We start from the raw sequence: 27,963 nt of genomic DNA, 5'->3' as shown, positions 1-27,963 counted from the left end.
AGTGGCCATAAATACACTGAACCAACCGACATTGCCAACATCCTGGCTGATGAGTTCAGTGCAAACTTTACCCCCCCCCTCCACCAAAGGGGCTAGCACCCATCCCAGTAGAATGTGGCGCTCCAGATATCTCAGACACACAAGTAAAGACAGCCCTTGCAAAGGCCAAAAACACAGCATCAATGGGACCAGATGGTATCCCAGGTTGTGTCTTACACAAGCTTCAAAATGAACTAACCCCCCATCTCAAAACACTATTCAAACTCAGCCTCTCTACAGGCTATGTACCCAAAGAATGGCGTACAGCAACAGTCTTACCACGCCACAACTGACCCTGGGAACTATCACCCTATAAGCTTGACTAGCTTGGTCTGCAAAGCCATGGAGCGCATTGTCATGGAGCTCATTAACAGGGACATTGGGAACCTCCAGACACTGGACCCCACCCAGTTCGGCTTTGTTAAAGGCAGATCTTGCCTCCTGAACTTGGTTGACTTCTTTGAAACAGTCACCAAGGCCATAGATAAAGGGAAGGTGGTCCACACAGCATAGCTGGACTTCGCTAAGGCGTTCAACACCATTCCACACTCAGGAATCATAGACAAACTCACCAGCTTAAATATCAACCCCCATGTCATGAGATGGGTTGCCAATTGGCTCTCAGACAGAACCCATACGGTAAGAGTGGCAGGCGTCATGTCTGACTCTAAACCAGTCACAAGCGGAGTCCCACAGGGGTCAGTCCTGGGACCCCTCCTGTTCGGTATATATTTCTCCGAAGTAAAGGCAAATGCTGAGGGACTGTGGCTAACTAAGTTCGCAGATGACTGTAAATTGGGTGCAATAATTGACTCTTCGGCTGACACAGACATCCTGCAAAAGGGTCTCTCAGAGACAAACACCTGGTGTCAGAGTCACAGCCTCAAGCTAAATGCCAAAAAATGTATAGTAATCCCATTTGGGAAAAACAAAGTACCTACAAACTACCACATAGATGGGAATCCACTAAGTACAGAAGAAGTAATTAGGGACCCGGGTACCCAAGTAGATAGCATGCTCTCCTTTGAGAACCACATAGCCAAAACGGTCAGGAAATCTTTCTATGTGGCACACCTGATCACAAAGGATTTCTCATCCAGATCCAAGGAGGTGATTGTGCCCCTTTACTCCTCACTCATTAGGCCCATAATAGAGTGCGATGCCCCATTTGGGATGTACCTCACTAGACACCTGCAACAACTAGAAAGACCACAGAAGTACCTCACTAAGAGGATTAAGGGCCTTAAACAATTACCCTATGAAACCCGACTAAAAAAGCTCCAGCTCTTCTCAGTCGCTTACCGTCTGCTCAGAGGTGACCTATGCCTGACCTATAGGGCCATGTCAAACCCAGAACTAATGGACATGCTTCAACTCAAAAAAACGAGATCCCTCAGAACCACTCATTCTAGCGACTTGAACCTATGCACAACAATAAACAGGACATACTGGAGGGATAGATTCCTGTCCCAGCGACTCCCCTCACTCTGGAATAGAATCCCAATCCATATTCGACAGAGCTCCTCTCTGACCCTCTTCAAGAGAAATCTTGATGAGCGGATGGGTAATCGTAAGTTCTACCCTGGGATCACTTCAGGAGCCCTGTTAGACGGAGGCCCAGGTTACTAATCTAATGGGGAGGTGAAAGCCATCACTCTGTGGCTAGGCTTATAAATGCCCCTGGGCAGATAGCCTAGTACGTACCTATGAACCTGCTATACATACATAAGGTTTGTTCTGACCATCTGTACAAGAAAATTATGATCAGTGTCTCTTAATGATCTCACACCTTGCTTCTTTCCAGTGTTACTGAAAACTTCTCCAAGATGGTTTTGCTCAAGATATTTTTGAGGGAACATTAATGCTATATCTTCAGTGTAGTGCTGCCCATAGCCAGAATAGCCTGGCACACCAAGAATACAATAACTATTTATCCTTAAAAATAGTCTGCTTTTAAATGTTGTGTGTGAGCAGTAGCTTCAGCAGTATCACTTTGAAAGGTAAAAGCAAACCGCTAATGTAGTATACAGTTTAATAATGTGTTCTTAAACTAAAAGAAACAACCAGCCCCACCTATTTAAAACCGAATGAAATAGTCATTGCTTGAAATAAATTAAATTGAGTAACTTACTTGGTAAAATTAGATATGCACATACTTTACCCTTACCCAAAGGAGTATAAAATAAATCTGTGGAATGGATACATAGCACATGTAACTGTATCACCAGTCACAAGCACTTTAAGCCAAATCAGATTCATGAATTAAGTACAGTTAAGCAGTTTACTTGGTAAAATCGAAACTTACACTAGTACAAAGCAGTATAAAATAAATGGTTTAAACAGACACATGGCACCTATAGTAACTCTTTAACAGCGTATCTGATCCTATCACTACAAGTAGCTAAAGGTTTACTTAATTTCCATCAAGTCCTCTTACCTTTTAATTCCAAGTAACACGTTCACAGTTCACCAGGCAGTGAATCTTCCAATATGGTCTCTGTTCAGGAATGTAAAATCCTTCCTCACAATTCAGAGGCAAAGCGATAATGGGACTGACTGACACTTCCCTGGACTCTGAAGTCAAAAGAGAATATTTATTTACTTTGTTCAGTCTGTATAGTACTTTTCGGGTGCCACAATTTCCTATCTCTTTTGGGAGAGGAGGCTTTTGATCTTTTGCAGAATTTCATGCAGCACTTAGCTTTAAGCACTGCAAATGTGTGCATATTTGACACCACCATTTTAAATGTAGTTTCTATCAGTTCTGCTGTAGTTCCACAGAAAGCAGTTAAGCACTGAGGTTTGTATTTTGTGTATTCAGCACATTTTATATGTTTTAAGTGACTTTTTTATTGGAAGGAAAACTTAACACTGCTTTCTGTATGTTCTACTGAAAGACATTTGAAACATTTACTTAGATTGTCACATTTCTCGTCTCAAACGACAGATAACACTTGCATATATCAAGGCCAAGGCCTTTGACACCATCCCCCACTCTGGAATCATAGATAAACTTGCTAAGCTGGGCATTAATCCCTACGTCACTCGATGGGTTGCCAACTGGCTTACTGATGGAACCCACACTGTAAATGTAGCAGACTCAAAATCCAGCACCAGACAAGAGGAGTGCCTCAGGATTCAGTCCTGGGACCTCTCTTGTTTGACATCTACTTCTCTGAAGTACAGGCCAACACTAAGGGACTCTGGCTAACAAAGTTCACAGATGACTGCAAACTGGTAGCCATTATTGAATCCCCAAGTGATGTGGATACTCTACAAAAGGGCCTTACAGAAACAGATGCTTGGTGCCAGAACCATGGGCTCAAGCTCAATGCCAAGAAATGTATAGTTACCCCCCCCCCCCCCCCCTTGGGAAAAAACATGTACCTGTGAATTACCACATAGGTGGCAGTACACTAAACACCGAAGGTGCGATAAGAGACTTACAGACACAGGTGGACAGTGGTCTCACCTTCAATAACCACATCACCACAACAGTCAGGAAATCCTTCTATGTGGCACACCTCATCACTAAGGGCTTTTCATCCAGAAAAAAGGAGGTCATTGTCCCACTGTACCCATCCCTCATTAGACCCATTATAGAATACAATGCCCCATTTGGTATGTACCTCTCAAGACATCTGCAACAACTGGAAAGGCCGCAGAAACCTCGCTAAAAGAATCACAGGCCTAAAGCAGATGCCCTATGCTGACCGCCTTAAAAAACTCCAGCATAAAGTCTACTCCGAGGCGATCTCTTCTTAATAAACAAGGCCATGTCAAACCCAGAGCTGTTGGACATGCTACACTTAAAGAAATCCCAATCCCTGCTCCAGGGATCTAAACCTTGTCATCGCAATAAACGAAACATGCTGGAGAGATAGTTTCCTGACCCAGAGACTCTCCAGACTCTGGAATAGACTGTGCCCATACATGTCAAGCAGAGCGCCTCTTTGGCCCTCTTCAGAAGGAACCTTGATGATTGGATGGGAGAAAGGAAATTCACCCCGGGGATCACGTCAGTCGCCCTGCTAGACAGGGGTCCAGGGAAGTAAATAGTGTGGGAAGAAATAGCCAGGGAATTGTTATGGCAAGGCTTTTGTATAGGTCTTAGGGCCGATAGCCTAGTACCAACCTATGATTCCGGCAACAGTTGTCACGCGCTTCATGATAAAAGCAACATTAGCTAGCACCATCTTCAGTGTTTGCTTCACCATTATTTGCTTTCCTGTTTATGCCCATGAACATGTTTTGCTTAGAGAACGTCTAATTTTTATACTTTGAGGAAAGTGTAGATTTTTACAGCAGCAATAGGCAAGCAAGTGTACTTGTGGTCGATGTGTGGCTCCTAAAGATTTCAGTATAGTTGTTGCTTGATATGGACTCATTCACTTCGTTGAAGCTGTGGAAATTTGTACTGTTGATTTCCAATTATTTCACTTTGAGCTTTTTGACAAAATCCAGTTATGGTTTCACATTTTAAGCAAATGTTCACATCTCTGGAGCCTTAAGGGTTAGCAAGGAAATGTAAATGGCAAACTCTTCTGCACAAACAAATCTTTACAGTTGTAGTTTCATTAGATTTTAGGTCTAAAACTGTATTTGAGTCATAATAAACATAGTAAATATGAATTAATTTCATGTTAAAACAAGAATGCGCATCCATCCGCGAATAAATGAGTACCTTTAAACTAAATATGTGCATTATTCATTCTTAAGGAAGGGTTGCTGCAAGGCTCGTGTTGGAGATTACTTCTTTGTACTATCCAGATTTAGAAATTCCATTTGGCCCAACCCTTTAGACTACCCGAGGTGCAAGTTGGGTAACAGAGTCTGCTCTGTCAGAAGTGGATTTCTATGATTTTGATCACTTTTAGCACAAGGCAACACCTTCTCTCTTTTCTCTCAGACATACTGCATATCCATTCCCATTCTCCACTGCCAGCTTTCACAGGCACCAGAACCTCTGAGCACTGTCCACTTGCATTGTAGTCCTTGCTTTATCCTCTGTCACATAGCCAGCCAAGGCTGTAACATCCTTGATCTGGTTCTTACCCTCCTAGCCCCTGCCTGTACCCTACCTTGCATCTCTTTATCTCTGTTAAATTTGACTGCAAATCTATAAACCTGGTGAGACCACCCAATCACCAAATGAGACCATTTTTTAGGGATTTCTCCAGGCAAATCTGCTTCATCTTGTAAAAGGCTTTTGTAGAATTCCCAGCAATCCCCCACAAATGGATCCTTCTGAAAGGAAGTGCCTTATTCACCTCAGAGTTTTACCAGTACCTAACCAGCTGTAAGGAAAAGTTGATACCCATCAGTCTTTGATGTTATTTTTAAATTCAGTACTAAACCCCACTTTTGGAACTCTCATCTTAATAAACTGTATAACAGAAGACGGAAAATAATGAAAAGTTATAAGAAATCCTTATCCTTTACCCCAAAGTGACAATGAACCATGGTAACAAGGAACTTTATCAGTATTAGGAACTGTAAAGCAGAGTACAAGATTAGTGTTGCTACGGATTCCAAAGGAAACTACAAATCTTTCTTCGTTATGTTAAGACATTAAGGGATAATGTTCAACAATGCACAGAGCTCATCTGTAACCACTTTCATTGTGATCCCAAGGGTTTTGCCAGTATAGTAGCAGAGCAGTTTATTGCCAGCTTTAACCCATGTACCCACATTTTCTCAGATTTCTCTGAAAATTGTAGTTTTTCCAATCACATTTGAACAAGTCTTAAGAGTCCTTGTAAAAGGTTAAAAATACTTCAAGTGGGACCGGATAACCTACCAAGTTGCGTTCTCATCAGCAGTGCAAAGTCCCTGCTTAAGCTGTTCAACCTGTGCCTGTCTATGAAAACGGCCATTGTGACTCCCCTATACAAAGGCGGCTTTCTAAAGATCAGGGTAAGTATAGAGGCCCATTAGCCTCAACAGCCTTATGCAAAGCCATGGAACATGTCATAGCAGAACTTGTGTGTGCAGATAAATGCAACTTAACTAATCAAGACCTCCTTCAGTTTGGTTTTGTGATGGCCAGGTCCTGTCTCCTGAATATAGCAAGCTTCTAGGTCACAGAGAATGTGTTTTACTGTTGCAGTCCTAACTGATGGGATTTCCTGCAGTGGAAGCCCTTGGCCAGCCTGAGTACCTCCTGATGAGCTTGTGGACAGTGGTTACTCCATAACCTTTGTTTATTTTGACCTGGCTTGGGCTTTTCATACTTATTTTGACCTGGCTTAGGCTTTTCATACTATCTGCCATACCACTGCTTAATTATATAAACTTGGCATAAGCATCTGTGTTGTCTGCTGGATTGCAAATTAGATGTCCAACAGATCCAAAAGTTGTAAAAGTTGTTGGTACCCCCCTTGAAAGTACATTGTAACTAATGGCATACTAAAGGGATTAGTGCTGGCCTGTTTAATGTTTGGCATTTTGCAGATGTCCACACCTGTGCCCTAAAATGGTAGTTGACCAAGTTTGCTGATGACTGCAAGCTGTGCACTGTTCATCCATTGATGCAAAACAGATCCAGCAAGCACTGAAATATGCACATAATTGGTGTACAGAAAAAATGGTCTGAAGCTAAATGCAAAAAAAAAAAAGTGTAACATAATCGTGTTCCACCGAAAAGCTGTTTCCGCAGACAGACAGTGTCATAAGAGACCTGGGTACTTATGATGATCAGATGAAAGTGTATTGTTCACTTGTTTCCACAATAGTCAGAAAATCATCTCATTCCTAGTTTTCTGTCCATTATGAACAAGTGGCAGTCATTGTACATCAAGCTTGGATGTAATCCCGTTTTTTTTTCTCTGTGCTTGTGCTGCGTGCTTTTTTTTATGTGCATTTTCTTTTGTGAGACCAGGGTAGGGCAGGACCCCAAACTTTCTCACTTTGGTGTGAGGATCACTGGTTACATTAGTGTGCAGATGTCTGAGCCTCAATGTATTTCACAATCGGGGGAGGGGTTAGCAACAATAAAGCCCAGCACAAGTCCGTTTGTAGAAGGAGCCACAATAGCCCACCTGTATATGTAGCAGAATTTAAAACCAGCTATATGGAAAAAAATTGATGCGAACAGAAAAGTACAAAAAGGTGGAGCACAAGAAAAAAAAGTTGGTCACAAGTAAGCTACTGATTAGAAGGGATCATAGTAAGAGAGGAAAATAAGGTCAGATTGAATCTAAACAGTAAAATCCAAAGCATCATCTTCAAAATAACATGCTCTGTGATTGTTCTGAATATTAATGTCCTAACTGTTAACAACATAAAATACTTCAGTCTGCTTAAGCAGGCAGCATAAAAACAAACCGAAATACGATGTGTTGGAGTAAAATAACTGATGGAGAAGTTTTTATGACAGCAAAACGATATAGCAGTCTGTAAAATGATAGATTTGTGGGTCATTAGTCTCAAATGCAGTTCCAAGCCATAAATTACTTGAAGCATAAAGTTCTGGATGACATTGAAGGTTTTTGCTTGGTAGTATTTGCAAGTAATGCAGCAAAGGTCGGTACCAGTTAAAACATAATTATCCAGCCATATGAAATTCCTGAAGCTAAGAGGCTGTCAGGAAGTAAGAACTTGTTGGGAATGGACATTACTGAGGAGTAAGTGTTTGGACTAGACTTAATGTGATGGTGTCAGAAATTGCACTATTAACATTTTTAACTTTTGACTGTGTCTGCCAGCTTTACGGTATGTGATGTCTACTCTAGTCCAGGTTAGATACCCTAATAGGTCATGGAAAGCACATTAATGACCGCCAAGGTCCTAATTCTTTGCAGACTAGTTCTTCAGGTCTGGGATGTAAGTATCCAGTATCAAGTGACTCTAGAAGCTGTTTACATTCTCTTGGAGCACACTCTAGTGCAGACTCTTTGAGAAGGTCCAGCACACAGCTCACAAATAGATGCTTCATAGACATGTGTTCTTTGACATTGTCCATAAGTGGGGTATTCCCCAGGTAGATATTTTTGCCTCCCCTCTGAACAGCATCTTCCTCTTTTCTGTTCCAGAGTCCCAAGTCTTCTGGCTTGGAAAGTGGATGCCTTGTCTTTTCCTTGTAAGGAGATGCTTTTGTACGCGTTTCCTCTTTCCTCTGCTACCAAGAGATTTGCACAAGATCATGCAGGACTTTCCCAAAATCGTGCTAGTGCCTCCCTTTTGGCCCATACGGCATTGGTTCCCCCTTCTTTCTCACTTGGCCTGGGGCAGTCACCACAGGTTACCTCATTGGGTGGGACCTTACACAAGTCAAAAGGTCTGTTATCTATCCTCACTTGTCCACTCTTCTACTGACACTGTGATAGGGTTTTGATCCCTTTAGGCACCTCTTTTCTGAGGACATGCTTCTGGTCCTACAGGAAGCCAGGAAACCCACCAACAGGAAGTCATATTTATCCCAGTGGAAGAGATTTTTGCATAGTGCCTCTCTCACCATCAGGATCCCCTATCTGCACAGGTTCCTCTGGTTCTGTCTTATTTGTGTGATTTGCTTCATGCTAGGTTGGCATATTCTTCAGTTAAAGTTCACCTGTCAGTAGTTTCTCCTTGTCTGCCCTTAACTCCTTCTCTGGTCTCTATATTTCAGGTCAAGCAATTTCATAAATGCATCCTTCATATCAGGACTCCCTGGAAGCCTATTCCACCTTTCTGGCACCTCAGTTTTTTTTCTTGAAAAATTGACTCAGGCTCCTTTTGGGCCTGCTGCTTCAGCTTCCTTACAACATTGTACTTGGAAGACTACTACTTTTGGCTGTCACTTCAGCCAAGGTGGTGTCTTAGCTTCATGCTCTCATGGTGGTTCCTCCTTTCTTAGTTTTCCCCAGAGTCAGGCTGTTTGATCGTACTAATTCTTCTATTATGCCCAAAGTGGTCAGCTAGTTGTCACTTAATCAGTCTGTTCATAGGTTCATAGGTTAGTACTAAGCTAACTGCCCTTGCGAGCCATTTTAAGCCTAGCCAATTATCCCTTGTGAGACTCAAACCCTGCACCTTGTGCTTGTAAGGCAAGCACCTTAACCATTAGGCCACCCTCCCTTTATTGTTTGTTCATTTACTTTCCTTTTTTCCTTCACTACAATCTGACAGTGAGAATGTTCTTTTCACCTTGGATTTGCTTGGACGGCACAGATCTTATTTGGATAAAACCAAAGTTTTTGCAAATCTGATTAGATTTTCGTTTCCTTTCATCCCTGGTATTTAGGTTTAGCAGTTTCTAAGCAGGCCATCTCTTCCTGGGTTTTTAAAGCCATTTCTTTGTTATTCTTTTCATGGCAAATGTCTTTCCTCTTCAGTAAAGACTCATTCTACCAGAGATGTTGCTTCCTCTGGTGCTTTTTTCAAGGGGAGTGATACCAATTCCATCTCTGATGATGCTGCTTGGTCTTCTGTCCATACCTTCACTAAGTATTACAAGTTGTATGTTATTTCCAGGGCTGGAGCTGGCTTTGCCAGGGCAATCCTGTATTGATTTCTAGAGGGCTGTTCAGCGCTACCCTCATCCCTGGTTTTCTCTTGAGCTTTTATACTCTCCCTTATGTTGTGAAAACTGCAACAGGTATATGGAAGGACAGTACAGTTGTGCCCACTCTGTTGTAGCCTGTTCTTGCTTCCTGACCGAGGGACTCTCTTCTCTTTTCTCCTTCAGAATGCACTTGTTCTCCCTTGTCCCTAGGGACATTCTGTTCCTCCTGGGGCTTTTCCAGTTCTGAGTGTGTCCATACTTCACCTTTATGCCTTATGCCTGGCGTGGGGAGCATATATGTGATGTATGGCACTTTTAAGTTCTAGAAGTTTTGGTATACTGGCTGGACATTGGGCTGTCTTTGCAGCAACAGTGAAAATGATATCTAATGTTATGGTAAGATTTTGCACAACTGCACTTCTTTAAGCTCTGCATTTCTAAATTATGGCCAAGCAGTCCACTTATGCTGTGCTTGCAAGCTCAGAAAAAAAAGATGAAACATGGTCTGCAGCTAATGGGGTCTGGTTTAATTGACTTGTATGCACTGTTAGATATTTAGTTTGGAAGCCATGTAGCTGAAACACTGGTACATCCTTAAGGATCATTTGCATATATTCTATGGGTTTCCACTGCAGGAGCTTTGTACAGTAAAGAGACTAGTTTTGCTTGGTCTTTCTTGTTTCATCTAAATAGTGTCTGAGGTTTTTACCCATGATTTGTTCTTTTGACGCAATTGTAATGGCGTGCTTTTAAGATTTATTTAAACGTTGTCTTAAAAATGAAATGCAAAATGAGGAAGTTGTTTATGTAGTGACATTTTATGGACTGACGTAATGTATCCTGTGCATGATAAATCACTAGCACAATTAAATCTGGAAAGCTAAACTTTTTCTTTCTTCGTTACAGACATAGTTGGGCAGATGCGCTATCTTCAGTCCGTATTCCATATGTGAAATACATCTGTCCACATGCGTAAGTAAGAAATTAAGATCCAAGATAGCTTCTGAAGTTGCATGATCATTAAAATGATGTCATGAAATGTTTATGCTAGAGAGAGTTTGATTCCATCCTGTCTGCATTCTGACGTAATATTAAATATGGATTAATGCATTGGTAGCCATATTTGGGAAAGTTGCCCCTGGCAAATGTCTTAAATGGCATACTGTGGATGAACTTGACTCTACTTCCCAAATAGTCATTTTTTCTTTCCTGAGAACTGCATGATTAGGTTTTTTTATTTTCCAGTGTTAGATACTTAAAACCAAACCAAAAAAAGAAAAAACTGAAACACTCCCTTGTCCTATTATTTGTATATGTGAAAAAAGGTTACTTACTGAACATAGTTGCTTACTATTTATTTATTTATTTATTTATTGATATTTGTTAATCGGGTTAGTCTAACTGGGCTTGTGGCCTGTTTTCAGTGGAGACCCGAGGAGAAAAGCTCCAATACACAGAAAAATTACAGAAAAAGTCACAACTTTACAATAAAAAATAGATGTTACATTAGTTTTGAGAGACTATCGTCTTGAAAAAATATATATAATAAGCCAGAGGCTTGCATGCATAACATTTTAAAGAGGAATGTACAGACACAGGTTACAACATTTGATCAACTTTGGCAAAAATAACTCGTATTAGGTGGTATTTTCTTTGTCAAGGTTCAACCTACTCCTAACACAGAATTGTTCTTTGCTATTGAAGTAAGTTTGTACGTCAGTCAGCATCTACCATAGTGATTTTGTAGAATATAGTGATCCTTCAGTGGTTAGTAATGAGCTTTCCTTCTTGAAGGGCCCATTCACTTGATTTCTTCTTGGTTCTGTAGCTGCCATTCCTAGAACATATCATAGTTCCCTTTGGGAAACACTATGCTATTGCCATTTTGAGTCTTTGTGGCATGACTGGTCCTTTTCTTCAGTTGTGTCTTGCCTGTTGTGCAATTGAATTTCATGTTTAATGTGCATCATTTGGAAAGTACAGACCAGCATCATGTGTCTATGCTTGGGACCCCACGTAGGAGTTTATTGTGTTGCTTGCAGAAGAATTGTGATGTTGAAGCTTGCAGAAGGGATAACTTTCATTGCCGTAGGCTAAGAAAGAAACTTCAGACTTGTTTGTATTCTTATAAGGTGGCTGTGATGGAGGCTGGCCAGTACAGGGGTTGACACACGTGTCCTTTGCATGATCACTGGTAGGTGCAAGAGAGTATATAAGGGTTCCAGAGGCCAGGTCACGGCCAAAACCTATGTCACTTTAAAGTGTGCAACTTCTGGCCTATGATCCCTCACTGATGGTAAGACTGTCCATATAGTAACCAGGCGAGCTCCTGCCTGTCCTCTACTTGACTGCCTTGAGAAGGGAGAGAGAATATAGAGGCATCACCCTGGTACTTGCCCTTGGTAGTGAGAGAGGACCACCTTTCCCATGCTTGAGCTCATGGCTTACTGTCTTGTGCAGAGCAGGCAGTATGGTTCCTGGTGCTTGTCTCTGAATTTGAGCTTGAACATAGCGAATTCTGCTTCCTTCACACATCCCTGGTCTAGGTTGAAAACTCGCTAGCAAGAACTGAGCTGTTTTTCTGAGGCACTCCTGTACCCTCCAACTATTTGGTCACACAAGCCATGTTGGATGTAGGATGCTTCCCCACTGCTTGAGTAGTTGAAGTGCGTCATCTGTGAGTTGTGAGGTGATGCTGGTGTAAACCCTGTGAAGGCCTCTGACCACCCCCCTTCCTGCTCTGGTAAGCATTTCTCCTTGTTCTAGGCATCTTTCATCCCCCTAAGTGCATTATTCCTGCCCCCTGTGCTGTGATAACAAAGAAGAGTTTGTTTTAGAGCGTTAATGATGGATGACTTTTTATCTTGAAGTCTCCTGAGCTGGGGAGGCTAATAGGCCTTGAAGGTCTTTGTGAAACAGGAAAGATGACTGTCCTGTCTGAAGTACCACTCTTCCAGAACACACTTTTTTTTTTTGCTAAACTTTTGTTTAGCATGCCCTTTATGGACTGGCTGATATGATTTCTCTTTTCTCTTTAGATGAAGTCTAATCAGTACTTTTCAGAAAAGGAAAGATGGCTTTATGGTCTTCACATTCCTAGGGCCTCTCCTTAAGGGTATAATGTTCGAGTCTTGGAAGTATCCAGACAGTAGTTATTTGACTTTAAAGAAAGCAGATGTCCTTTACAAGTCCCTAGCTAAATGCCATGCCCTGCTTTGTAAGCATCCAGACTTAAATAGCTGTTATATTTCTTTGACCCAGCATATGATTTCTATGCATCATTATATACAAATGCCTGTAATGGACATGCCAGATCAGGCCTGAATATGCTTAACTGTTTCTCTCCTCTGTCACAGTTCTAATACTTGTGGATTAGGCATTGCATGTGCTTTCAGATCTCACTGATTCTGGTGCCATAGGGATTTTGTAGCAAACTTTTTACATTTGGCTTCCTCGTCATTGTTCCACATAACCTGTTGCAGTTTTCTCTCCTCTGTCACAGTTCTAATACTTGTGGATTAGGCATTGCATGTGCTTTCAGATCTCACTGATTCTGGTGCCATAGGGATTTTGTAGCAAACTTTTTACATTTGGCTTCCTCGTCATTGTTCCACATAACCTGTTGCAGTTTTCACAATGCTGTACAGAAACCAGCATTACTGGCTATTGAGAGTGTGCATGCATCTATCCAACTGGGTGGCTGAAGCTGTCCTTTCAGAGTGAATTTCATCAGGTTTATATGCCCCTCTCTCTAGGGGATGCTCATATGAATAAGCTGTCTAAGTACTCTCGGAGAAGGTTTGGAAGTTGTAAAATAAAGCAGGAGGTTTATTAGCTGTTGAGGGTATGTATGGTATCTCCTCAGGAAACTTCTCCTCAGCTTGACCATCCCATTCTTCCAGGAAGGAAAAGAGGAGGATATTTCAGAGTCCGTGACCTTACAAATGGCAGACACACTTGCCCACTCTGACATCCCCTCAAGGTTGCACAGATTAGCAGGCTTCAGAGGCAGAACCATAGTAGTCCTGACTACAGCTGGAAGTGCCAATAGAAGTCGAGTTTTTCAGGTATGCCTAGTCATGGAGAACCATCTTTTGCAATGAGTATGATCCTCATAAGAGACTTGAGCACAGTACAGTGGATTATCTTTTATTTTGTTTACAGGTGCTCTTCTAGTCCACTAGGTTTACTGGACTTACTTTTGGCTTCCCTGGGCTAATCCTTTCTTGTGTTTGGGGCTGTTAAAGACACTGTGGAACCTGGGGCAGTATCCCACTGCTGCTGCTGGCGAGTGTATTTTCCCCAATTCTTTGCTACCCATGTTTGTTGCAAGTATCCTCTTTAGGGTGTGGGATGTGTAATAAGCATCAGTGCTGAAACACCCCTCACCTCTGCAAGGAATTGACATCAGGGCACCCCACCAACCCTCAGGTAGCGCACGGTTATTTTTGGACATCAGACAATACGAATGTGCTCAGAATGCATGCACCTTATCCCCCCCCCCCCCAGATGTATACCAGCCAGAAAGGAGAGCTCCCCTTTGATAACTGATTGTGTAGGAGAGGAGGCCATTGGTGGTTAGGCCTTGTTCAAGTGAAGTGTAGTCTGGTGAGAGGTACCCCCCCCCCCACACACACACACACACACCTGCTAGTCTTCCAGGCTTTGAAATGCAAATTGGACCAGAGACAGTCTTGCTGAGGTCTGTCAATTTGCCACTAATCAGAAACTTGTTTTTAAACCCCGCTCATTGCATTAGAGCGAATGGTACAGGAAGTGAATGTATTCTGTCTGACAGTGTTTCTGTATGCTTTTTAACCTTAATTTTGCCTCTTCTAACAAACTCTCTAAGAAGATGGAACAGAGTTCATTCTGGTCACCCTGTGGTCATCTGGAAAGGCATGGCTTAAAGCATTCATGCCCAGAAGCACTGGATACCATTTCACTGGATGTTTCATCCATCTCTCCTACTAGCTGGCTTGACCCAATGGCCTGGACCTTAATGTCGTTCCATTGAGTCTTCCAGCTAATACTTCAGAGAAGCTGGAGGGTGCTGGGAATCCTTCCACTAGGTAGACCTATTCTTTGAAGTGGAAGACATTTTCATCTGGAATAAGAAGTAGGTTTGTTGTCTTTAGACCTTATTTGATTGCTGCTTCAGTTATTCCTTGGTCTGGATGCATGTTTCAGTTATATTGATACTGAATGAAAGGTAGTGATCTGAAGTTGTTGTCTTCATTTATCCTTCAACCTATGGGTACATGGATCCGACTCTGCCGCATTTCCAGCATCTGATTTGAGCTCCAAGTTCCTCCCTTACCCATAATGCCCCTGTCTTCCTCCTACCTTCAGTTCTTTTTTGCCGTGCTAACATAAGCATCATGATCCGCTGCTCTGAGTGTCTATTTTGGTAAGTGACTGAGTTTTCTATAATTCTCTACTTTTTTCTTACTTATTTTTTTTTTGTATTTCTATTCTTTCTACCTCCCCACTTTGCTCTGTTTGCGGCGGTATTAAAAAAAATCAAAACCAAAAAAAACCCTCCTATCTTCTATCTGGAGCATGTATGTGTGTGCGACTGTGTTCTGGCTGGGCCTCTCTGCTGGAATTGTGTCCGAGAACCCTAAACCAGGCTTTCATAAGTACATAGAGTGTGGCCATAAGCTCTCCCCAGCTGATGGCCACACTCTGTGAGTGGTATGCTTAGGGGTTGCCCATCTGGAGTCGTCCTGTTCCATCTGTGTGGGCTTCAATCCCTGCACACTGATGGACAGGAGGAACAAGCTAATTTTAAAAGGCCTTCTTCCCTGTCCTACCACCGGGGCCCAGGTCTCCTCAACCCAGACTTCTACTGCTACTTCTGTCTCCGCCCTGGCCTGTGGGACTCAACCTCCCTCCAAGAGGTCTGGGGACAGGCCAAGCATAAACACAAGGACAAGCCAAGGAAGCGATCCCTGGATCGCTCGCCCTCTGCTGGTCCACCGGCCAAGGTCCGCTTGACTCCGCGACCGGAGTATTTCTGGCACTGATGTCCTTCAAGGATGCATCTGCAGTCCTTACAAATGGGTTGTCCTGTCGTCAGGCAGCCCTTCGGTCGGCCGGATTCCAAAGTCTGGGTCTGGCCTCGGCTGGTGTCGCACTTCACCCGACGTCATAGCTGCAGTTATTCGGGTATAAAGGCATCAGCCGACGCCATTTTCCTCAGTCTTTCTTGCCGCGTGGCGCCCGAAGCAGAAGCTGTTCGCAAGTGCCGGTCGGTCAGAACCAGAGATTACCACTACCGAATTCTTCTACTACTACCGAAGACTTCTAAAAAGCTAAGTACCCCGTTGGGGACTCTTTCTTGCCTCAGCCGATGTCAGAAAAAGTGAATAACTGTTTAACTTGTGGGAAACAAATACCTCATAAAGATTTCCACTCTTACTGCTTACCTTGTTTAGGCCCAGACCACGACGTAGCAGCTTGTCTAGCCTGTGCTTCTTTTAACCGACGGACGCTTATACGTCGATCGGAATTTGCTGAGGAGTTTTTCGGCTCCGATTTTGCTTACATTATGCCGTCGGATCCTCCGACTACGCAAATATCAAAAAAGCGCAAGGAAAAGGACAGACACTCGCGGTCTGCGGTTTCGGCCGAAACCGCGGTTAGGCCAACCGCGAGTGTCTCAGTTTCGGCTGAAACCGAGCAAGCGGTTCTTCCTTCAGCCGAAAACTTACCTCCTACCGAGGCCTCTTCCAACCTCGTGGAATGCTCACGCAGTTTCTCAGGAATTATCTGACACTATCCCCTTGGATATCTCCACCCCTGCACGTGGAGCTGCTAGGCCACCTGCAGCCATGTCAATTAAGGCTTTTGCCAGGGCTAAAGCAGCTAAAACTACTAAATCTATGCCTGCTAAGACCCCCTCTCACAGGCCTAGCTCTAGTTCACAAATGCTTAGTCTAGCAGAGGATCTCATTTCTTTAATCCGGGGATCCCAATCTCACACAGACAGGGCCTCTCACCCACCTCCAGAGAAGAGGCCTAGAGCAGAGCCCCCTGAACCAGTTTCTACAGATGATTCCTCTGATGATTCAGATAATACTAACCCTCCAGAGGCTTCTTTCTCCCCTTATGAAGACTCTGATGCTGAAGAGTCCATCCCTTCTGCCTCTCCGCCTGAGGAATTTTCCTTTGGGGAAACCTTGCATGCTATGAGGGAACAATTTCAGTGGCAGGGCCAGGATTTCTCAGACTCTAGGAAGAGGCTTAGAACCTTTCTGCATTTACCACAACACAGGCCTTTAGCCATTCCTCCAGTTCTCTCTGTTGTAGATGATACATTTAATGATGCTTGTACTGCTCCTGATTCACTTCCACCGGCCCCTGCTAAGCCCGATAGGTACTACAGGGTTCCGGATACTCATCACCATTTGTATAAAGCTCCTTTTGCAGATCCCGAGACTATCTCCCAGGGTCCTAAGGCTGTAGCAGCTACCTCTGCCAAGAACCCCCTCCCCTCTGAAAGGGAATCCAGGTCCTTAGAGAGATGGGGTAAAAAAAATTTACACTTCTGCAACTCTTTCAGCTAGAGCATTGAACTGTCAATTCCACATGATCCAGTATCAAGAATTTATGCTAGACCAGTTAACCAAAAAGTTGTCCTCAGATGAACCATTAGACAAAAAATCTGTTCAGGAAATGGTACATAACATTCAGCAGGTCAGTAACCATTCCTTAAAATGCGGCTATGATGCACTGGAAGCTTCCTTCAGATCAGCCATGACTGGCACAGTTATCAGAAGGCATGCATGGTTAAAAGAGCAGGCCTTACCAGACCATGTGAAATCCAAATTACTAGATGCTCCCATGGACAAGATCAATTTGTTTGGCTCTCCTGCACAACAGGTGCTCAAGAAGATGGAAGAGAAGGCAAAATCTGTCCAAACAGTGAAAGATTTCTTACAGGTCCAACCTCCAAGGTTTAGCAGGAATTGGCCCTCCAAGAATTGGTCCTTTCCGACTCCTCCAGAGCCCAGAGAGGCAGGAATAGGCGTTCAAGAGGCGAAGTCAATCCAGAGGTGCCTACAGGGGACGCCAGTGGCAGGGTAACAACCAGCGAGGTGCAGCCACGGACACAGCCACCACCACTACTACAGGACAATCACAGTGACTTGGTTCTAGCACCGCCTACCAGGGAACAACTAAAAGCACCCTTGGGCGGAAGCTAGCTTTATTTTCAGTAAACTGGCATTACATCACAAGAGACAAGTGGATTTTGCAGACAATAGACCAAGGTTACAGGTTTCACTTCCATACTCTACCAGGGAAGAGAGGAATGCCAAACCTACCTCCAAATCAAAAGGCAGAAGCTCTAAAACAAATATCTCAATTATTAAAAATGAGAGCTGTGGAAAAGGTACCATCTATGGAGCAAGGACAGGGATTTTACTCCAGACTCTTCCTGGTACCAAGAAAAGAAAGCAAATGGAGACCTATTCTCGACCTGTCTGCTTTAAACACATTCCTCATTGTTCCAAAATTCAAAATGCTGACCCTACAGCAGCTTCTTCCCATGCTGGGCAAGGAGTCTTGGCTGGTAACTCTAGATCTCAAGGAGGCATACCTGCACGTCCCCATACGACCAAATTGCAGAAGATACCTCAGATTTCTTGCAGGATCAGAGCATTATCAATTCTCAGCATTGCCCTTTGGCTTATCTACTGCGCCCAGAGTGTTCACGAAATGCCTGGCATCAGTAATTGCTCATTGCAGGCTCCAGGGAATCCAAATCTACCCTTACCTGGACGACTGCCTGATACAAGCGGACAACAAAATCAAGTTAGCAGAAGACTTGAAAAGGGTCATTTACCTACTACAAGCCCTGGGATACACAGTCAATATAAACAAGTCAAGGCTGATACCATCCCAAAGGATAATCTTCTTGGGTGCAGAGCTGGACACATCGAAGCAAATGGCATTCCTAACAGTAGAAAAACAGGAGCAACTCCCTCTATACTACTTGGCATTAACAAAGCAGAACCATCTAACAGCAAGAAAAGTCCTGCAAGCCTTGGGTTTCATGGCATCCTGCATAATATTGGTTCCACATGCCAGACTGCATATGAGAAAGTTACAGTGGTACCTAAGGAATTTATGGTCTCAGCACAAGCACAGCCTAGAAACCCAAATTCCAATAATTCCATGCCTGAAGCAAGAATTCCAATGGTGGGCTCAGGCCTGTCAATCAAACAAAGGATTGCCCTTCCACAACACTCAACCAAGCCAAACCATTACCACGGACGCCTCAGACCTCGGTTGGGGGGCCCACATGCTAGACAAGTGCATACAAGGCTTATGGACTCAAGACCAGCTGCACCTACACATAAATCAAAAGGAAATGCTGGCAATTCAGACATTCAGACCATTTCTTCGACAAGGTCAACTGTTGATAAGGACAGATAACACCACAGTTATGTGGTACATCAACAAACAGGGAGGCACACATTCGTACCCTCTATGCCGGATGGCAATGGATCTCTGGAATGTGGCCCTGAGTTACAACGTTCAGTTACAAGCAATTTTTGTACCAGGAAAAGAAAACATTCTAGCAGACATACTAAGCAGGACTACCACGGATGCCCACGAATGGATGCTGCATCCGGACATCTTCAAAACCATTACAAGAAAATGGGGACTCCCTCAAATAGACTTATTTGCATCCCCACGCAATCACCAACTAAAGAAATTCTGCACAAGGATGTACCACCCACTTGCTTGGAAGGTGGACTCCCTATCTTTCAGTTGGAAAAACCTGACAGCATATGCATTCCCACCACTTCCTTTGATGCACAAGGTGCTATTGAAGATCAAGGAGGACCGTCCAAGGATCATCCTGATAGCTCCAGACTGGCCAAGACAACATTGGTACCATTACTGAGGAGCATGTCTCTGGAACAAATATGGCACCTACCCCTTGTTCCCTTGCTGTTAACACAGAACAACTACAACACCCTGCATCCAAACCTGAAAACACTGCAGCTAACTGCCTGGAACATTGCATAAGAACAAATAACCCAAATTTATCCCAAAGGGTAAAAGACATTATCTTGGAGGCTCGCAGACCCTCAACAAGAAAAAATTATTCAGCAAAATGGAAAAGATATTTCATTTGGAGTTCTGCAAAAGGAGAAAATGTGTCACTGGTAAACATAGCCAACATCCTGGAATACTTGGCAGAGCTCTTCCACAAAGGCCTGTCCTATTCTTCCATCAAGATTCATGCATCAGCTATTTCAGCAGAATACGACTTGGATCCTCCAGTCTTCTCACATCCTCTGCTCAGGCAGTTTGAGAGGAATTAAAAATGTAAAACCGCCTAGGAAGCCACCATTGCCAGCATGGGACTTGAACTTTGTGCTAGAAAAATTGACACTTCCTCCTTTCGAACCAGCAGCAACAGCAGAATTACAATACTTATCATGGAAAACTGCTTTCCTGTTGGCAATCACTTCAGCAAGAAGGGTATCTGAGCTACAGGCAGTAATGGCAGTACAGCCCTTCCTGATCTTCCACCAAGATAGAGTATCCATGAGAACTAATCCTACTTTTATGCCTAAGGTGGTCTCCAGAGTATCTTTGAATCAGGCTATCCACCTACCTACATTCTTCCCCAACCCTCAGAACAGGGGAGAAAGGCTGTTGCATACCTTGGATGTGCATAGACAATTACGCTACTACCTGGACAAGACCAAGGGCAATAGGAAAACTGACCAGCTACTGGTAGCATATGCAACAGGAATGGAAGGAAAAGCAATTTCAAAACAGACAATCTCTAAGTGGATAGGAAATTGCATTAGATTTTGTTACTCCTACCATGGAAAGAAAACTCCAGAAAACATCAGGCCTCACTCTACAAGGGCTACAGCCACTACCACAGCTTTTCTACGAGGAGTGGCTACCAAAGACATTTTAGAGGCTGCTACTTGGAGCTCCGTGCATACATTTGCCAAGCATTATAATTTACCTTTATACTCCAGATCCCGAGCAGGTTTTGCCACTGCTGTTTTGCAAGGGATCTTAACTACACCATAATTTTATCTCTCCTCCCCCAGTTTTGCTATGGTATTCTACCCATTTGTAAGGACTGCAGATGCATCCTTGAAGGACATAGTACAGTTTTGTACCTACCATAAATATAGATGTCCGATAGGAATGCATCTGCAGTCAGGATTACCCACCCTCCTTCCCCTCTGTGGTACTCCTAGGGTATTTGCCCATCTTGTAGCTAGCTGGGGGAATCTATTATGGTGTATTTGTTTGTATATATGTACATACATGCCTATTTTTGTTTGCTCTCTACTATTTGGAATCATTTGCATTTATCCAAATTTAGCCTTCCTAGAGGGCACCTGGCATCTGGGGCAAGAAACACTGAGGAAAATGGCGTCGGCTGATGCCTTTATACCCGAATAACTGCAGCTATGACGTCGGGTGAAGTGCGACACCAGCCGAGGCCAGACCCAGACTTTGGAATCCGGCCGACCGAAGGGCTGCCTGACGACAGGACAACCCATTTGTAAGGACTGCAGATGCATTCCTATCGGACATCTACATTTATGGTAGGTACAAAACTGTACTTTCCCCTCTATGTTCTTCATCTTTCACTGTTGCAGTCATCACATATGGGTCATCTGCTTGCAGTAGCCCTCAGTCGGCCTGATTATCAAAGTCTTGGGTCCTGCGTCAGTTGCTGTCTCATCTTCCATGACGTCAGGTAGTCAGGGGTGTAAAGCATGCAGCCAACGCCATTACATCAGTCTTTCTTGCCGTGTGGTGCCCGAAGCAGAAGCAGTTTGCAAGTGTCAGTCGGCCGACTCCTGAAATTTTCATTTTCGAGTTTCAGAACCGAAGTCTTCAACTAAAGCTAAGTATCCCATTGGGGAAACTTTTTCTTGCTCTAAACTGATGTCAGTAAAAGTCAGTAATTGTATTTCTTGTGGAAAGCAAATACCTCATAAAGATTTTCATTTGTACTGTATTCCTTGCCTAGGCCCTGACCACGACGTACCTCGCTGTCGGTTTTGTGCCTTATTTAAACAACAAACTATTCATCGTCTGTATGTTTACACTTCTAAATATTTTGGTACTCTGTTCAGTTATCCAGATATGGCTTCGGTAAGCCACCCAACTACCGGCATTCTGAAAAAACACAAAGATAAAGACAGAGACAGGCCGCCTAGGTCCAAAGCTGCCGACGATGCTTCTCCTAAGCTAGTCGCCAGTTCACTCAGTGAGGTGCTTTCGCAGCCCCTGATACCCGCTACTTCAGATTCGCAGGCCTCTACTGAGACCCATTCGGAGTCTGGTATGCCGCGAGATGCTTCAACTGTGGAACCTGTGGATGTCTCTACCTTGGATTGGTCCGGAGTCGCTGTGCAGGCACCGGCTTCTGAGGGTGTATTCAGGCCTACAGACTTGCATATTAAACCAACGCTATCTTCTTCTTCAAGGCCTAAAACTCGATCCATGACTAGAAAACCGCCCAAACCGCATGGTCAGGCCTCTATGCCCAAAAAAAACAAATTATAAGAATGGCTGAAGACCTTATTACGTTAATCAGGGGAAGCCAACCTTCCCCCTCTAAGAGACCTAGGACTGAATTTGCTTATGATACTTCTGATTAGGATTCTGAAATTTCTGTTTTATCTGATGACCAGGATTTACCCTTATCTACCTATGAGGATTCTGATGCAGAGGTCTCTATTCCCTCTGCTTCCCCTCCAGAGGATTTTTCTTTTTGTGAAACCTTGTATACTCTTAGGGAGCACTTTCGCTGGGAAAGCCAGGATTACTCTGATTCTAAAAAGAGGTTAGGGATTTCTTACTCCTGCTCCAACACAGGCCTTTAGCTATCCCACCCTGTACTGGACATTGTTGATGATGCCTTTACAGAGTCTAGCTTGGCCCCTGACTGTTTACCTCCTGCTCCCAGAAAACCAGATAGATATTACAGTGCTCCTGACTCTCACAAGTTCCTTTTTAAAAATCCTACTGCGGATCCTGAGACCATTTCACAGGGACCCAAGGGCATAAAGGCTACTACTGCCAAAAATCCTACCCCTCTGATAGAGATTCCAGGGCGCTGGATAGATGGGGTAAGAAGGTGTACACTTCTGCAGCCTTGGCCATTAGGGCTTTAAATTGCCAGTTTCATACGTTAAAGTATCAGCAGCATATTATTAGATTGCTTAAACAGAAAATGATGTTGATTCCTGACTGTGCTGAAAATAAGGATTTATAGGATTTAATGCATTCTGCTGAACAAGTTGGAAAACATACTTTGCAATGTGGTTTTGATTCACTAGAGGCATCTTGCAGGGCTGCTGCTACTGGGTCTGTACTTAGAAGGCATGCTTGGCTTAAGGAGCAATCTTTGCCAGATCATGTTAAAGCTAAATTGTTGGATACTCCCTTAAACCAGGACCGCCTGTTTGGCAACAAAGCAGAAGTAGTACTTAAAAAGATGGAGGAAAAAGCTAAATCTATACAAACTGTTAAAGATTTCCTGCAAGTGCAGCCTCCGAGATTTAGTAGGCATTGGCCTTCTAAGAATTGGTCCTTTCCTGCCTTTTCCAGACCTTCTCATTCCAAACCCAGAACCAGCAGGACACTCAGGCTTCAGTACCAAGGTATGCACAGGACTAAGCGGTGGGGGGCTCCCACTTCCAAAGCAGGGAGTAGTAAGACCCCCCTTATGATAAACTGTCACAATGACTTAACTTTAAAACTTCCAAGCCCTTCTCAACTGACTGCTCCTTTAGGGGGAAAGATTGCTCTGCAGGCAAAAAACTGGGAACTTATTACCCAGGAGAAATGGGTTTTAAATACTGTTTCCCAAGTATACAGATTCCACTTCCACACTTTACCAACCCCAAACAGTTGGCCAGATCTACCCCTAAATCAGTGGGCAGAGGCTCAAAAGCAAGTTCTCTCTCTAAGTATAAGGGCTATTCAAACTGTCCCAGAAGAGGAAAAGGGACAAGGTTTCTACTCAAGACTTTTTCTGGTGCCCAGTAAAGACAACTCCTGGCGTCATATCCTGGCTCTCTCTATCCTAAACACTTTTTTGGTGATCCGAAAATTCAAGATGCTAACTCTTCACTAGTTGCTTCCTATGCTAGGCAAGGATGCCTGGTTGGCAACACTGGATTTAAAGGAAGCCTACCTGCACATTCCAATCAGGGAATCTTGCAGAAAATACATACGCTTCAAAGCAGGCTTCATGCACTATCAATTCTCTGCACTGCCCTTTGGCTTATCTACTGCGCCCTGGGTATTCACAAAGTGCCTAGCTCCAGTCATTGCATTTTGCAGGCAAAGAAATATTCAAATATACCCATACCTGTCCAATTCAGGCAGAAAGCCAGGACATACTATTGAATCATCTGGCGTTTTTATAAAAAGTGCTAACTTTTCTGGGGTACACCATAAACGAAAAGAAATCACATCTGGTACCCTGCCAACAAATTGTATTCCTGGGAGCAAGCTTAAACACAGCTTCCCAGATGGCTTTCCTCACGCCAGAGAAACAAGTTCGTTCGACAGCTTACTTCAAACTAATGGCCACAAAGACCCTGCTATCTGCAAGACAAATACTGCAAGCCTTGGGGTTTATGGCCTCCTGCATTCTCCTAATTCCATATGCAAGATTGCATATGAGGAAACTACAGTGGTATCTAAAAAGCCTATGGTGTCAACATTCTCAGGATCTAGTAGCGATGATTCCTCCCCCACGTGGGAACTCCCAGATGCAAAGAGAAGGTAGGTTGTCCCAGAGGTAGCAGGATGGCGGAATCCATGCCAGAAACAGCGGGAGCCATGACAAATGCCTAAGATGAGATCATCAAAGGTTTCAGTGGGATCGAGAGAACCCTCTCCACCACATCGAAAGCAGGAGGAGAGCTAACCATCTGAAAAAGGAGGTACAGATGAGTCTGCCATCCTCTGGATCAACAGGGTAGTCAGGGCCAACCCTCTAGGCACTGAGACTCCGACTGAAAGTCTGTGTTCTGAAAAACACAGAGGCGACACCCTCCAAGCCCATCAGATCCGACCTACTCAAGGTAATGGCCAGCATCGAGGTACAAGGTACCATTGACGCCAACCCCTCGACACAGAGAGCCCTCGGATCTGAAGGCTCCAAAACCAGTGGTTGGATCGGAGAAGGAGTAATTGGTAGGAACATGGACTGGATGCCCCCCCCACTCCAGAGGGAGATGGGACAGGCAAGACTCCCATCTGTATCCGAGTATGGATACATTTCCGCATTATCCTATCCACTGCTGCTTTGCAAAGGCTGCGGCTGGATTGGGGTGATGAGGCCACCGATACCGGCCTAGAGGGTCGGTGAGGTGAAGTCAGGGCTGGTGAACCGATCTGAAGCTCTCTCGGGAGAAAAATACAGTTGTGTACACTTACCATAAATGTAGATGTTAGAGTGTATTCACTGTTGCAGTCATCACATTTGGGTTATCTGTTTGCAGTAGCCCTCAGTTGGCCTGTTTATCAAAGTCTTGGGTCCTGCGTCGGTTGCTGTCTCATCTTCCATGACGTCAGGTAGTCAGGGGTATAAAGCATGCAGCCGATGCCATTACATCAGTTTTTCTTGCCCCAGATGTCAGGTGCCCCCCAATGGGGAGCAATTAAATATATATACAAGGTTATACCTCCAACAAAAAAGCAAATACACCAAAAAGCTTTTAAGCATAGTTAAAAAGGAATGGAAGTATAGCCAAAAGAAGTCAGGGGGCTGGAGGGAGGGCAACCAGGACTGCAACAGTGCATACACTCGAACATCTGCATTTATGGTTAAGTGTACACAACTGTACTATGTTCTTCATGTTTCACTGTTGCAGTCATAACATTTGGGTAGATTCCCAAAGCTAAGGATAGGAGGAGGAATTTAGATAGCATTAGGACCAGCTATAAGGCCCTGCAAGACTGCAGTGGCAAAACCAGCTTTGGATTTGAAAATTAGCAAATGGTAATGCTTTGTGAAAGTATGTACAGAACTCCAGGTAGAAGCTTCTAGGATGCCCCTGATAGGGACACCTCTGAGAAAGGCTGTAGAGGGAGATGCAGTCCTGGTTGAGTGTGGTCTTTATACCATGTGGGATAGGTTTTCCATGGTGCTTATAGCAGAAATGAATGCAATGGCCTATCCATTTAGAAATGGTTTGCTTTGAAATGGCCTTCCCCTCTGCCCCTGCAGCAAATGCCACCAGCAGCTGTTCAGATTTCCTGAGAGGTTTAGTCCTGTCCAAGTAAAATCTAAGTTGTCTGTGCACATCTAAGGAGTGCAGTATCCGTTCCCCTTTGTTCTGTGGATTAGAAAAGAAGGTTGGCAAATGAATGGACTAATTAAGAGCCACACTGGATACTACCTTGGGCATGGAGGGATTGGTCCTGAGGGACACCCTGTCCGCATGAAAGATGAAAGGATGAAAGGCTCCACTGCCATAAGGGCCTGTAATTCAGACACCCTTCTTGCTGAAGTGATGGCTAAAAGAAAGGCTGTCTTCCAAGAAAGGAATTTCAACTCTGCATTAGCAGCTGGCTCAAAAGGAGGTAGAGTAAGTTTTTCCAATACAAAGTTAAGGTCCCAGGCTGGAGTAGGGGCTCTCCTGGGTGGTCTTAAAGTTTTGGCCCCTCTGAGGAACTGCTTGAGCAGTGGATGAGAGAAGAGGGGTGGTTCCGTGCTGTAATGAGCTGAAATGGCTGAGGCATGAATTTTGGAGGAAAAAGACAGGCCCTTGTGAAGCATCTCAGTTAAGTAATGAAGAATCTGAGGTCAAACTGGGTGCTGCTGTGCTCATCCCGAGTTTGGTTCCAGGAACAGAATCTTTTCCATTTTCAGCATAAGATTTTCTAGTACTAGGCCTCCTTGCCTTCAGAATGATATCCAACACTAGTTTACTGCGGGATGGTAATGGAGAAATCAGGTAATTAGCCAGGCTGCCATGTTCAGGGTTTGAAGCTGAGGGTGCAGAATCTGGCCCTTCTGCTGGGTCAGCAGGGTAGGGGTCTGAGGCAGGTGCATGGTGCCAGCAGTGACACACTGCGCAAGAGGGGGTACCAGTGCCTTGAATGCACCTCCCTGCCAGGTGAGCCCCCCATGCATAGTCTGATGAGTCTGTTAGGGTTTGGGCGGCAGGGGGTAGAGTGAATCATTGCCTCTCACTCCCCTGATTCCCACTACTTCTGATTCGCAGGCCTCTACTGAGATCCATTTGGAGTCCGATATGCCGCGAGATACTTCAACGATGGAACCCGTGGATGTCTCTACCTTGGATGGGTCCGGAGCCGCTGTGCAGGCACCAGCTTCTGAGAGTGTATTCAGGCCTATGGACTTGCATATTAAATCAATGCCTCCTTCATTAATAAGGCCGAACTCTCGATCCCTGTCTAAAAAACTGACGCCCAGGCCACATGCTCAGGCATCTATGCCTAAACAAAAAAATTATAAAAATGGCTGAAGAGCTAATCGACCCCTACCCTCTAAGAGGCCTAGGGCTGAGCTTGATTATGAATCTTCTGATCAGGATTCTGTTTTTTTCTGACTCTTCTGATGACCTGGATTTGTCCTTACCTTCTTATTGAGGATTCTATTTCCCTCTGCTTCCCCTCCTGAGGATTTTTCTTTTGGGGAAACCTTACATACTCTGAGGGAGCATTTTCACTGGGAAAGCCAGGAATTTTCTGAAAAGAGGCTTAGGGATTTCCTTCTCCTACCTGCATAAGCCTTTGGCTATCCCTCCTGTACTAGACATTGTTGATTATGCCTTCTCGGAATCCAGTTTGGCCCCTGATTCCCTGCCTCCTGCTCCCAGTAAACCAGACAGATACTGCAGGATCCCTGAGACCCATAAGTTCCTTTTAAAAAATCCTATTGCAGATCTAGAGACTATTTCACAGAGGCCCAAAGGCATTAAGGCTTCTACTGCTAAAAATTCTACCCCTTCTGATAGAGACTCCAGGGCGCTGGATAGATGGAGTAAAAAGGTTTATACTTCAGCAACCTTGGCAATTAGAGCTTTAAACTGCCAATTTCATATGTTAAAATATCAACAACATGTTATTGGACTACTTAACCAGAAAATGAAGTTGATTCCTGACTGTGTGGAAAATAGACTTACAGGATTTAATGCAATCTGCTGAACAAGTTTGAAAACATACTTTGCAATGTGGTTTTGATTCTTTAGAGGCCTTTTGCAGGGCTGCTGCTATTGGGTCTGTGCTTAGAAGGCATTCTTGCCTTAAGGAGCAATCTCTGCCTGATCATGTTAAGGCAAAATTGTTGGATGCTCCTTTAAATCAGGACCACCTGTTTGGCAACAAGGCTGTTGAAGTCTTTAAAAAAGATGGAAGATAAAGCTAAATCTATGCAAACTGTTAAAGAT

The 27,963-nt window shown here is 44.0% G+C and overlaps 1 protein-coding gene across 1 annotated transcript in view; it reads left to right on the top strand.

Moving 5' to 3' along the window:
- Nucleotides 1-27,963, top strand: part of LYPLA2 (lysophospholipase 2) — a 794,768-nt gene that overhangs the window by 245,561 nt on the left and 521,244 nt on the right. The window contains exon 4 of the mRNA XM_044060067.1: nucleotides 10,430-10,495. Coding sequence (XP_043916002.1) covers nucleotides 10,430-10,495 — 66 coding nt within the window. The remainder of the gene's footprint in view (nucleotides 1-10,429; nucleotides 10,496-27,963) is intronic.

Source organism: Protopterus annectens, chromosome 1.part2 (assembly GCF_019279795.1).
Source record: "Protopterus annectens isolate FY-2018-M chromosome 1.part2, PAN1.0, whole genome shotgun sequence".
NCBI classification, from domain to species: domain Eukaryota; kingdom Metazoa; phylum Chordata; order Ceratodontiformes; family Protopteridae; genus Protopterus; species Protopterus annectens.
This window is presented reverse-complemented; position numbering and strand designations above follow the sequence as displayed.